The following is a 12,988-nucleotide window of genomic DNA, read 5'->3' on the forward strand; positions in this document are numbered from 1 at the left end:
TTATACGTCTCCACATTGACGAGAAACAGGCTCTGGGATATGAGCCAGTGCAGCACGGTGGAGAAAACCAGCAGCGGGATGGCGTAGGTGTAGGGCAGCGAAAGAAAGTATGTGGTGCGCTGGGAGCTGCGGGGTCGAGGAGACGCGGAGGCCCTTGCGGTGGAGTGCGTAGTTGCTCCATTCTGCGGCGAGGGTCATGGCCGTGAGGACGCTGTTGGAGACGAAGTAGAGCATGGAGAAGACGACTTGGGGTGTGTTTGCGATGATGGTGTTGGTAATCAGCGACGGCGGCCAGGTGTTTCCGCTGATGAGGGTGTCTGTGTTTGTGATGCCGAGTCCAGACCAGATCTGGCCTTTGTTGCCGAGTTGGCTGAGCCCGAAACATAGCAGCCCGATGCAGATCGCGATGGCGATGGTGTAGCTAATAGTGGGTTCTGCTTAGTGGGGGGTGGCTTACTAGGGTTGCATTTTTAGGGTATATGTGCGTACCATATTATGCAGATGATCCATCGGACTATTGAGACTGCGGCGCCATCTTTGGGGTGTGGCTTTGTAAGAGATGGGCCTGGAGGATGGACTATTGGCTAGTGTCTTGGACGTGAGACAATGGTCTCTTTTTCTTGTCTCAGGGGTCTTTAGAAATGAAGCTACCGCGTCGCCGGTTGTGAGAAGGGGCAAGTCGGTCATGGTGAGAGCCACGGCGCAAATGATGATTGCTTTGACAATATTGAAAACGATAACAATAATAGCCAAAGGCAGACTGTACTCCAGTTTGCATTTCCCCGGAATCCTTTCTGCTAAGCAAGATTTCACGCGGTAGCCACCGACTATCCAGTTGTCGACATGCGCACGGATCTCAGGAAGCTGGTCGCGGCATATTGTCTGCATATCACAGGCATACACGGTGTGGTTGCAACACATCCAAGCGTATGGATTGTTTCCTCTCATGGGGGTAGAGGGTCCCTGGTACGAGAGAAAGTCGAAGTCGGTGTCGTTTGGGTGAAAGTCGTCGGTGAGTAAAAGTACGCTGCCGTATTCATTTTGGAAATTCGTGGCGTAAGCGGACATGCAGTCGGCATTTTTCAGGGGGTAGAGCTCGCCGTGCTGTCCCTTCTCGAGCATTCTTGCGAATGAGAAGTAGGGGTTCATATACCTGACGGTATCCGTTTCTATATCATCGTGAGGTGGCCGGACGGTGTTCGCATTGAAATCGGAGAACGGCTTGTTTCCTGCAAAGATTTCGTACTCGACGTTTGTGATTGTCGAGAAGATGGTCGAGTTGTAGCTGTTATACAGGTTATTATTTGCCGATAAAATGTATGACTTGGAGGTAGAGTAACAAATGCCAACCTACAATAGGTGAAGCGGTAGAGATGATAGCGCTAGAATTAGCCAGAGAATGAGTTTCACCTTTGAGATCCGAAATAAGTTCCGCACGCTAGGTACTCCAATATCCAGCCATTGATTCTTCAGATGTGCGCGATCAATCTCCGTGCGTGTAGGGGCGCACAGGCATTGCTGTCTAGAGTCAGGACTGAAGCACCATGCCTGCAGGTAAAAGCAACTTCTCTCTACCATAGTATAGGAACTCGCACAAAGCAGAGCAGTGCTTAGAATGTTGATGACCAAGTGAATACCGGTACTCATTCTCTTGGTCTTGGTACAGTCGCCGGTGTAGAGCACTCCGCGGTTTTCTGTGAGATCATGATGTGACACGGCCCAGGCGACAAAGGAAACATTGAATAATAGTACTATAGCACTCGCTAGCGATCCTAGATATAGCGACCGTTTCCAGTTTTCTGTTTTGCGTTTCTTGTTGTGTTTTCGCGTCGATTCAACTGCCTCCAGGTCGCTGATGTCTTTCCCGGCTTCGCTCGACGAGTCTGGCCCCAATGGTTCCTCATCCCTTGGAATTGAAAGCAGTTCGACCGTCTCCGCCCGGTCGAATCGTTTTTGAATCATGGCCTGTGATTGAGAGGGAGACTAAGTAGCATCGGTGGTAGATTCGCCATAACAAAGTCGACGTATAAAAGGAAATTCAGAATCGACATGCGCCTTGTCACCCAAGGCTGACATTTCGCGGGAGTCCAGATTGGTCCCTAAATAGGATCGAGGCAGTGACACTCTTAGCGTGTTTAATTTAAATTAGGTAGCAGAGACTGAAGAGTAAGCACGCTGATCCTTTCCCAGAAGCGAATCGTTCGAATTGATATTGGGGGCCATTCAAAGACATCGCAGCTAACTTAGCCCTCTCATAGGCCAACGGGGACGGGTATGCCTTGATCGACAGGCAAGTCCCTTAACCTACATATACGCGGTGGAAAAAGCAACAGGACGATGAGACAAATGTAAATTATATTTACCTATAAACGAATCGATTCCAGCTTAGACCTCCTTCGCTACACAAAGCTTTCTGCAGTCTATAAGCTTCTGAGCGCATGGCGCGAGCTAGATACTTCTATAATTACATTAGGGCAAACACGAGATAGGTGGATAACAAGGTTGATGGTTCGCAGGCTGCCGAAGTGGTGCCATCACCTCTCAATGTCCGGCTTCGAGCCTGTCCCCAGCCTCTGAGCTGCGTCATTTCTGCTATATACGTCTGTTTCATAGCCTGACTATGTACCGTCGTTGTCCTGTCAGCCTGTTCCCATGCCCTATATATACTCATCACAGTCAACCATCGTTCGCAAAATAAAGGCACACGCTCTTAAGACCTTGGTTGAGGGCAGGTGAGTTGACCATTGACTAATTGAAACACCTCATCTGTAGCATGTTAGCTCAAATCAGCTTAATATTGGTCCAGCACTCACCTTGGTTAAACGAGATCCTAGCCGCCCTTCTCTGTGATCCCCGAGCAACATATTCCAAGGGACGCTGGACGACATTATCGCACCAGCAATCGATACGGTACCTGTCTTGAGAGATCCTGAGGTACTGACAGCCCCAGCAACCGCCACGCGCAAGTCCTTGTCCACTAGTTACAATATTTAGCATCCACAGCATGCAAGGCAGAACAGAGAGAAATATGAATGCGGAGACTACGGGGTTGTACATACTTTGGTAGAGCAATCAATGACTCGCTCACAGTATCCCAACCAAGGTAAGTGTCCAAGCCCACTTCCGTGGGGCGTGCATACCCACCGGCGGCTCTGCAATTGCCGAATAGCCTGATTGGAGGCAGTGCTGGTGGTACGTTCGAGTTTCCGGTTGCTTGATTCAAGTTGCTGGCAGGTGGTACATTGGCCGGCGGTACAGGTTCGCGCTTTATCGGTGAGTTTGGTGGCACCGGTGGCTCACCCGTGCTCGGTTCAAGATTTCCATATCTTGTATCTGGAACTGCGACATTCAATGCAGGCTGAGCGGCTCTGTTGGCTCCACCTCGGTTCGGCTCCGGTGGTTCTGCGTTGATGTTTATCGCCGGCAGTATCTGAACTCCCACGCACTGGTCGTGTATCTGTCGGGTAGATGAAACTGGAATCTGGTATGTATTTTCTCTAGCTCCTGTTCCGCTGCTTCCGGCTTGACTTCCGGGTCCAAGTCCTATACCGACAGCCAAAGCGGAGAGATACAGAGCAATGAGGATTAACGGCCGAAACATCTGTGTGGTGTTGAAAATGAGTGACTGACACGATTGTGGGGGTGGAAGAAGAGTGGTTACTCAGGGCAGGACATCAGGTTATAACGCAAGATGTTATCATTGCCGTGTTACCTGATCGCTTGAGAAGATCCTGTTCCTGCTTTGGTAGGACAAAGGAAGTCTATATTTCCTTAGACCATTTTCAGTTATTGTAGTCGATAAAGACCACTTTTGGCGAGCAGAATATTGAAAGAGCTGGGCAAACGGGGCAACAAAAAATTTTACCGACAACACCAAGACATGCCAGCAAAGAAAGGCCAGTAGACTGCGCTTGACCAAATCAATCTTAACCCATACTGAACTTGATGTCAAAGGTAAAAAAGCCTATTCCTTTGTGCACCACCTCTTCTTACCTTTGGGAGCATGGGGCTCACTATTTATTCTGCTCCCCGTTTGTTAATTCCGGTACACTGAGATTCTCTAGAACCCTACCAAGCTCTTAATACCGATTGCCAGCCTTAAAGATACAATTAGTACCTCACTGGTATGGCCAGAGAGTCGAAAAGGGGGGCTTCGCAAGGGAGCTATCTTATACCACCCGGGTTTCATTCCCAACCATGGAATAAATAATAAGATTCAAAATAAGCAGCAATAGTGTCTAAGTCATGTGTCTCCGACCATGGTACCTAAGCACACTTGTAGCTCTTCCAGTCGCCTACGCTTCCATTGAGAATTCTCGCCTCCTTCGGCCATACACAGAGCTTCCTAGTTGTATTCGACCCGTCAGGAGGCGCAGAGCTCATAATTTCCTCGGGGCCAATCCCAGCCTCCACCCACGGCAACAAAGCATCAAGAACATGGTAAGTGGCTGGTACATGACTGTACCATGGATTGGCCCCACAGTGTCCACCGCCAGGAACCATGAACAATCGGATAAAATCAGAGGCATGTTGCCCTTGGACAGTCGATTGGATCCGTTTCAGGTGCTCGACTGGCCACGTGGCGGCATTATACTGATCTGCCCATCCTTGAACCGTGATTAGCTTGCCTCCTCGCTGACTGAATGCCGATAGATCTGGAGAAATCTCGTCGATGGCGGGTGATGTGGTGTGGTCTAGATAATCAACATCAGAGCCCCAGTTGAACGATGTAACGTTATAGGTCCTGTCCTTGAATACTAGCTGTCGAAGAATCGGAGCCGCATATGAGGAATACAGAGACGTTTCTTGAGGCAGCCAACCGGTTTCTGAGCCTAAGTCAAACCCAGGATAGATCTGCTTCCCCGTGCGTTGGTCCGTCGGGCCGGCATAAATCTGAAGTGCGGAGTGGATCTGTGCTGTAGTCAAGCAGAGAGTTTCATTGTTGACGATGGGGATTTGTCCGGGTTGGCACTCCAGTGTCTTGATATCGAAGTGACACCTCAACGGGTTCTCAACTAAGCCGTCTTTGACACCATCCAGTTCATCGCAGGCAGCCACTGTTCTGTTGGTGATAAAGTTCAAAACCTCTTGGCTCATGAATCCCTTCCCTGTGGCATGCAGCCCATTCCATAGAAAGCTCAGTATCAAATGACTGTACCAATTTCCTGGGCTACCAGCATAGATGCCATCAAATAGGGTAGGGTGGTATTGCGCAAGCGCGTAACCCTGTGCACCGCCAGTTGAACAGCCCCAGAAATAGCTGTACGTCGGCTGCTCAGCATAATACTTGGCAGTGATGGCCCGAGTGACATTGGTGGTCATGGCAATTGAATTGTGGATCCAGGCTTTCACTTTAGCGATATCATCTAAGAATGGTACAGAGTTGTTAGGTCCACTATCGTCACTTGCTGATAATGGATGTCCACTATCACAACCTGCTACAGCAAAGCCGGAATTCAGGTTTGTGAGCATGGTGGTGTTATCAATATCACCTGCGAAACCACCATTCCCTAGGACCTCGGTTAGCGAGTAGCTATTTACCCATAGCTGGTTCACTCTTACCTACGGCAAGGAAACGGCCGTTGTAATGGGGTTGGTCCGGAAGGAATAGTTCCCAGGTAAGGGTGTTATTCCCGCGTGGGTCTGGCGTAGCATCCTCATCAGCCATGTAGCTAATTGTTCCTTGAACATGGCAGAAGGGAAGCTCGTTGTGGACCGAATTTCCTTTGCTAGATAGAATGAGACCTCTTACAGGCACACTCTGTGCGTGATGGATACGTGCCGCGCTATTGACCCAAGTCTTAGCGAGATTTGCACAATCGACTTTCTGTTTCTCATCCAGCGGGATACTTTTGACGACCTCTAAGGTCGCAAGTACGTAGGTTATAAACAGAGCTCTCATTGTAGCAAGCAATGGCATTTAGATTCAGTAACTTGCAAACATGGTTTACCGCACAACGGGTTCTTTAAATTCTGGGGGGCACAAAGATCCCAACATTGGCTTCCCCTCCTGGAACGATCGGCAAACTTCACGAGTCATGATTTACGAGGTAAAATCCACTGGCAGAATATTGTACAAAACACTGCGTTGAACCTTGAGCGGGATCATCGATGGGCTAGGACCGGATCGCCGATATATCGGCCGTCGGCGCCGTCACCGATGATAGTGCCTAGGACGGAAAACACGGAACGTAGTTTATGCTTGAATGACAAAGATGAGCAAGATCAATTACATATAGCCAGTCGGTATAGTTAAACCCGACCGACTGGTGTTTCTTTGTTCACTGTCTGGTCTTACCATTGCGGAAGTTTTTTATTGGGTAGTTTTTGCATCCACCCACAAGTCAGTTCAGTTAGAAGTATTCTACATCCTACATAGATCTTGCTGTCCGTTGAGATTGACATTATTTACGCAGGCATGCTAGACAAGCGCCCCGTCCGTATCGGCAATGTCTCCGGCGCAACCGGCGACCACCCCCAGGCCATGTTGCGGATGGCGCAGCATGGCAATGTCGATGTTATTGTCGGCGACTGGTTGTCGGAAATGAACATTGCATGGAATGCCATAACCAAATCGAAGGATCCTAATCTGGGATACGAGTCTGGCTTCCTCACCCAGTTGAGCGACTGTCTAGATATCGTTGTAGCAAAAGATATCAAACTCGTCGCAAATGCCGGGGCGTTGAACACGTCGTCTCTGATGCAGAAGGTTTGCGTACTATGCAAAGAGAGGGGATACAGCCAAATTATAGTGGCTTCAGTACTAGGAGATGATATCTCGCAGCCAATCCAGAAACAGCAGCCTGGGTTCCAGGACTTGCACCATCTGGACCACGTGGACTGGAAGCTGAAAGATTGGTCCTTGAAGCCACACTGCGCCGTGGCATATATTGGGGCTTGGGGTATTGTGGAAGCCCTTAATTCAGGCGCTGACATTGTCATATGTGGTCGTGTCACAGATGCTTCGCCAGTCATTGGTGCTGCGGCGTGGTGGTATAGGTGGCAGCGAGACGCTTGGGATGAGCTTGCTGGTGCACTGGTTGCTGGACGTATGTATGATTCCATGTCCGATATGATTGATACTTTACTCATATTAGTTGACATAGATCTTATTGAATGTGGCCCGTATGTGACAGGTGCCAACTTCTCCGGTTTTAAGCCTTTACTTCCTAAACTTGTTGATCTTTCCTTCCCCGTCGCCGAAGTTAGTCTCGATGGCAGTTGCATAATCACGAAGTGTGAAGCCTATGGCGGAGCAGTGACCAAGTCCAACACCATTTCTCAGCTGCTTTACGAGCTACAAGGGGAATTATATCTCAATCCGGACGTCGCAGCCGACCTACGAAATGTGTCCGTAGATGAGGTCGGCCCCGACCGTGTCAGGGTGTATGGTACCATCGGACAACCACCACCATCGACGACAAAAGCGATGATAGCAGCACCGGGAGGTTATCAAGCCGAAGCAATATTCTACATCAATGGTCTAGATGTGACTGAGAAGGCAGAGATGCTTCGCAGTCAGCTCGATCATGCTCTGCGTGGTAATAACTTCAGCAAACTGTCTATTGAGCTCTACGGGTCTCCTGCCATTAACCCCTCGAGTCAGCAGGCAGGAACGGTATTTCTGCGAGTGTTTGCACAGGCAAGAAATATGGAGGATATCTCGGCGGAAAGATTCAAGACAGTAATATATGCTCTCCGAATGCAAAGCTATCCTGGTATGCTACCTCCTCTATCTTAATAAGCCATATTTTAACGGAGGAAAGGATACCACATGAACCTTGACTTCCGGATGATGGACCCAAAACCATTCATGGAGATGTTTCCAGCAGTTATTCCCCTCGACCTTATACACCATGAGGTCATCCTTTCGAATGGCATACAGAAGGATGCACCGTCTCCGCCAATAACAAGAATATACCCAACCCAGAGACCTTCCTACGAAACCAAGGTTTGTATACATTTAAACCAGTTCGGCGACACGGATGCCGCCCCGTTGGGCAGTATAGTTCACGCTCGTTCAGGAGATAAAGGGGACAATTTCAATGTAGGATTCTTTGTCCGAAACTCCGACGAATACCCCTGGCTGCAATCTTTCCTAACAATAGATCGATTCAAAGCGCTGCTTGGGGATGACTGGCCACGAAAAGATAATGAACCTCGCGTGGAACGATGCGAGTTTACGAATCTGTTGGCTGTCCACTTCAGGGTCCTGGACTTCTTGGATGGCGGCATTGCTAGTTCTAGTCGGATTGATGGATTGGGTAAAGGGATAGGGGAGTACTTGAGAAGTCGAGTGGTGGAAGTACCGAAGAAGTTTTTAGAAAGAGGTTGGATCTGATTGACTCCACACTTACTTTGCCAAGGAAATATATAGAGTAGATAGATGAATACGCCGGTGTTTTGATATACAATCCTATCTTCACCACATAGATGGCAAATCCATGTCTATGTCGCCAATCTCTCCTAACCAGTCATGAAATAACCGTCCGACAGGGTCGTCTCCATGTCCTTCGAGCATCTGGAATCGCCGCAAGTCATCGAAGCATTCTCGCAAAACGGAGTCGACGCCCAGCGAGCTTGGCGTAGGATCGTTTATATCCCAGGACGGAAAGGTTGAAATGTTCATTGTGGCGCTGGCTTCTGTAGAATCTACCGGCAGTAATCCGAGGGCTGCAGACTTTGGTTGGCCCGCTGGACTGTGGCAATGGTATTCAATCGCATCCGCGAGCATGGCATCGGTTAAGCGGTTGAAGACATCATGGCAATGCTTTGTCACATTCCACCGCTCAGATATACCGACCAATACATTCGAGCATGCTCTTGAGTCATGCACTATTTCGATTATGGTGGGATCACTCTGCAGAAGGGAGGATGTACCACCAGCCGTCCGGCGTTTGCGTGCTCGGAAATGTCTACCCACAGCATAGACGTAGGACAGGCCAGCCATGAAAACAGAATGGAGGGTTATCCAGGTGTAGTTGATACGCCGGGAGCGGTGGAGGTGGGAGTATAATGTGATGGCCTGTTTCGCGGCGACGAAAATAGTTTGCAGTACGCCGGCGTCATGAGGAGATGCTGATGACAGTGCTGGTGATGGCCTATATAACATGAGGAGGGCATTATAATACAATAGCTCATACCATTCCCGCGCACGGTAGCTCGATTGGCCTCCCAGAAGGGGGTTGGACAGATCAATTTCTGGAAGTGACAACGCCGCGGTCTCATGGTGCCATTGAGCAAGGTCGTTTGCAAGTTTTTCTCTAGCCGCTAAGGCAGATGTTGCATCGCTTTGTGTTCGACTAGATGTGTTGTGTAGTGCAGACAATATATCGCCACAGATGATTCGGTAACGGACAATGTGAACAAACAACGCCGTGCGGGAAAAAGACGGCCTGTCTATATTACCCCGATCGAAGCAAGTGTCATGACTTGAGTCAGGCAGGGCGACCTCTACATCCTGCAAATGTATGGCAAGAGGCCTTCCCAAAGTAATGCTTACGATCCTGGTTGGATAATGTTAGTTTTAAAAATTAACATAAACGCAGTTCGTACCTATCCATCGCAACAACACACCAAAAACATCGGCGACGGACCTCGCAGAGTATGGTTGCATTTGAACTGTTGTCGCTGGTGTCCGTCGTCTCGGCGGCTCGATAAGTCTGCTCCCGATGCAGCCCCAGCTCGAAGCACATCCGGGAAGCAACACCAACAATGTGCCATAAACCTAGTGAAAGTTAGATCAATCAATCACCTTCATGAAGATTCTGTCACTTACTTGTTGACGTGTCCTGGATCGAATTTGTCATCCTATATTGGCACAGCAACAGCAGCGCTTGAAGGGCTTGTATACCACCATCACGCATTACCTCGTTTAGCCTCTGGGTTGCTCGAATCTGATATGCTTCTGCATCAGGAAGTGCCTCTATGTTAAACTTGTGCACACTAGCGGTGGCTATAGCGAGGATCATGTCAAATGCAAAAGACGCAAACGCATCTTGCTCCAGGAAGGAGGGATCCTGGTAGGCTTGATCCAAGGCGCATAGCGTGCTCTCACGATGGAGGAAAGGATAGCAGAGATGGTCGTGCTCAAAGTAGGCACGATGTAGATTACGTGCGACCTGCTCTGATGGCAATGCTGAAGCCTCAGAAGAAGCAGTAGTTAGAGGTGATACCGGTGGAAACCTACTCGATCTTCTTCCTCGTGGACCTCTTTCTTGTGTGCCCTGGGACGGGGAGCTGACCATAGTCGCACTGACCAGGCTAGCAAGGAATACACCGCTGGCAGAGCCCAGGAAGTGCTGCTCACCTCCTGCCCCACTGGATAGAAAGGTGACTTCCTCTATAACGTCATTCTCGTCGTCTTCTATTTCATGTAGTCTAGAAGTAGCTTCTCCCGGGGCATTATTCAGTGCTCTTGTCTCTGATCCCACTTCGTTCCCATCTCCACTAGTTTCACTTTGAGCGACTGGGGAAGCATGACTAGCTAATTTCGCCGCTAAGCTACGATTAGTAGCTTCGACGTGTTTCAAACGACGCTGCAATTTCTCCAGGAGTTGCTGATGGCCTTTGGTCCGATCAACATACTTGCAGGCAACCCCAGCCTTCCGGCATGGCCCACAAGCTGGAAGCGCTTTGTCGCATTTTGACTTGCGCCGATGGCATCTGTCGCATGCATGCATGTTTCAACGTCACATCCGACCACACTGGAAGTAGTGAGCAAGTGAGCTGGAACTCCGTTGTTTTCGGCCAGGGAAGCCGGCAGACTTTAGTCCCGCCATCCGGACACTAGAACTCGCATTGTTGTGGGGATGCTACGGACTAATGCCGCCCGGCTCTTCGCTAGTGGCGTTTACCCCGCGTCTTCTCCAGGCTGAATTCTGCGGGGACTGAACCGTAGCCCTAATGCTAAGTGGCTTCGGACATTGTCCGTCGGTGACGGCCGCCGATGCCGATGTTAACTGAAGCTGAGTCAGGACCCTTGTATTTGGAGTTATGCAGAAATCTTGCAATCCTAACACGCCATATATATCGTCGATTCTTACTGAACTCCTCGAGACCAATTTTCATACGGACCTGCTCCGAAAAGCGTCAGAATACACGACCCACCAGGCTCTTGTTTTGATTGTGGAGACATGACAGCACAGGACGAAAAGCCCCACGAACATGAAGTGGAGGACGTTGAGAATGGCATCCGTGTAGGTAACAGTGCTTCTCTGTCGATACAGAACAGTAGATGGTGTTGACTGTGGTTCAGGATAGTTCAAATAGCCTAGAAGAGGCACCCGCTTATGACATTGCCGCTGAAAAGGCTCTGGTATGGAAACAGGACCTACGCATCGTGCCTTTGTCTGCATTTATCTACTTATTATGTTACCTTGATCGCTCAAATATTGGTAAGATTGCCCATGAAGGCCATGCCCATTGGAATATCATGCTAAGCCTTATTGACTCTAGGAAATGCCAAGGTATTGAACAAGGACACGGGCAACGACCTTCTCTCCGAAACAGAAATGAGCAATTATCAATACACGTATGCACTAAGCTCTCTGCTATTTCAGAGCATTTGTTAACTGTGTCTTTACTAGGATCGCGTTGATGGTATTTCTTGTGGCATATGGAATATTTGAGGTACCCTCAAACTATTTGTTGAAGAAGCTGAAACCCAGCGTATGTATCTATCGCCTAGTCTGTTTTCTTCCGTGGCTCGCTAACTTGACCTAGAGGTGGATTGCGTTCCTCATGCTTGCCTGGGGAGGCATCACAATGGGTCTGGGTGGCTCTCGTAACTTTGGAGATGTTACTGGTATTCGGTTCCTGCTCGGGGTCATTGAAGCTGGGCTGTTCCCCGGACTTGTATATTACCTAACATTTTGGTATCGGGTCTCGGAGCGTTCTATACGTGTGGCACTCATTCTCGCCTCTGCTACACTAGCCGGCGCATTTGGTGGCGCTATCGCTTATGGAGTTGGCTACTTGAACAGAGCCCATGGTCTGTCGGCCTGGCGCTGGCTGTTCATAATCGAAGGAGCCCCGTCGTGTGCGTCGGCGATCCTTGTATGGTTTCTATTACCAGACTACCCGGAAACAGCAGGCTGGTTGAATGCCGCAGATCTCAACTTGGCAAAACACAGACTCCGGCTGGAAGGTTCCAAGAGCAGTGCGAAAACGATGAGTTGGTCAGACGCGAAAGCTGTGTTGACTGATTGGCGATTATACGGCCATTATGCGGTATGTGCTATGCCCTTCACTCAATAGTAGTCTACTAACATATAGTAGATTTATTTCGGCATTTCGACTCCATTCTCGAGTCTTTCGCTCTTTACCCCATCCATTACTGCCGGCTTGGGGTACGAGAACCTAGAAGCCCAACTGATGACGGTCCCGCCTTATGCAGTTGCATATGTAGTAACGGTTGCGGTTTCATGGTCAGCCGACCACTTCAACGCGTATGTTAACCATACACCTGGACTCTAATATTGCAACTGACTTAGTCTCCGCGGTGTACTAGACGCGGAATCCACGCAGCGATATTCTCATGCATCGGTGCTATAGGTTTCTTAGCCTCTGCTGTCTTACCCGCAGATGCATATCAGGTAAGGCTAATTCCATGACAAGAAAAGCTGAGCGTCTAACGTTACCATAGAGTCGGTATGGCTGCTTAATTGTGGCGGCCACTGGCGCCTTTTCATGTATTCCTCCTCTTCTTGGCTGGTTATCTTCTAACCTCCATTCTACTGCTGGCGCCGGGCTTGCCATCGCGCTCAATATCTCTTTCGGCGCACCGGGTCAAATTGTCGGGGTGTGGATTTATAAGGCAAATGAGGCTACTCGGGGATACCCCACGGGCCATTGGACGAATGCTGCTCTACTACTGTTTGTCTGTGTTTCGTGCGTTCTTCTACATATCTACTATGTGTTTTTGAATAGGAAACAACGGGGGAGCGGGGAGGCCAAAGCTTATGTTTATTGATCGGAATCCCGTTCA

General features: G+C 49.3%; 6 protein-coding genes across 6 annotated transcripts; 2 read left to right on the forward strand and 4 right to left on the reverse strand.

Annotated features, from left to right (window-relative positions):
• On the reverse strand, positions 1–1,962 carry ANOM_006778 (uncharacterized protein; the record flags this gene model as incomplete). Its single annotated transcript, XM_015552034.1, has 4 exons — positions 1–421; positions 490–584; positions 652–1,285; positions 1,355–1,962. 4 exons carry the CDS (start codon positions 1,960–1,962, stop codon positions 1–3), a joined length of 1,758 nt encoding a protein of 585 aa, XP_015405891.1.
• A 748-nt stretch (positions 1,963–2,710) lies between these two features.
• ANOM_006779 (uncharacterized protein) lies at positions 2,711–3,601 on the reverse strand (the record flags this gene model as incomplete). The annotated part of the gene is made up of 3 exons (XM_015552035.1): positions 2,711–2,766; positions 2,814–2,977; positions 3,060–3,601. The coding sequence occupies 3 exons, from the start codon at positions 3,599–3,601 to the stop codon at positions 2,711–2,713; spliced, it is 762 nt and encodes a 253-aa protein (XP_015405890.1).
• Positions 3,602–4,266: 665 nt separating this feature from the next.
• Positions 4,267–5,902, reverse strand: ANOM_006780 (putative feruloyl esterase B precursor; the record flags this gene model as incomplete). Its single annotated transcript, XM_015552036.1, has 2 exons — positions 4,267–5,510; positions 5,563–5,902. 2 exons carry the CDS (start codon positions 5,900–5,902, stop codon positions 4,267–4,269), a joined length of 1,584 nt encoding a protein of 527 aa, XP_015405900.1.
• A 516-nt stretch (positions 5,903–6,418) lies between these two features.
• ANOM_006781 (acyclic terpene utilization AtuA family protein) lies at positions 6,419–8,341 on the forward strand (the record flags this gene model as incomplete). Its single annotated transcript, XM_015552037.1, has 3 exons — positions 6,419–7,049; positions 7,107–7,718; positions 7,767–8,341. 3 exons carry the CDS (start codon positions 6,419–6,421, stop codon positions 8,339–8,341), a joined length of 1,818 nt encoding a protein of 605 aa, XP_015405901.1.
• Positions 8,342–8,422: 81 nt separating this feature from the next.
• ANOM_006782 (putative transcription factor) lies at positions 8,423–10,682 on the reverse strand (the record flags this gene model as incomplete). The annotated part of the gene is made up of 3 exons (XM_015552038.1): positions 8,423–9,506; positions 9,556–9,727; positions 9,779–10,682. The coding sequence occupies 3 exons, from the start codon at positions 10,680–10,682 to the stop codon at positions 8,423–8,425; spliced, it is 2,160 nt and encodes a 719-aa protein (XP_015405898.1).
• A 453-nt stretch (positions 10,683–11,135) lies between these two features.
• Positions 11,136–12,973, forward strand: ANOM_006783 (putative MFS transporter; the record flags this gene model as incomplete). Its single annotated transcript, XM_015552039.1, has 8 exons — positions 11,136–11,198; positions 11,258–11,396; positions 11,458–11,533; positions 11,589–11,670; positions 11,725–12,231; positions 12,280–12,449; positions 12,512–12,596; positions 12,647–12,973. The coding sequence occupies 8 exons, from the start codon at positions 11,136–11,138 to the stop codon at positions 12,971–12,973; spliced, it is 1,449 nt and encodes a 482-aa protein (XP_015405899.1).
• Positions 12,974–12,988: the final 15 nt, after the last annotated feature.

Source organism: Aspergillus nomiae (genome assembly GCF_001204775.2).
Source record: "Aspergillus nomiae NRRL 13137 chromosome Unknown contig00179, whole genome shotgun sequence".
In the NCBI taxonomy this organism is placed as follows: domain Eukaryota; kingdom Fungi; phylum Ascomycota; class Eurotiomycetes; order Eurotiales; family Aspergillaceae; genus Aspergillus; species Aspergillus nomiae.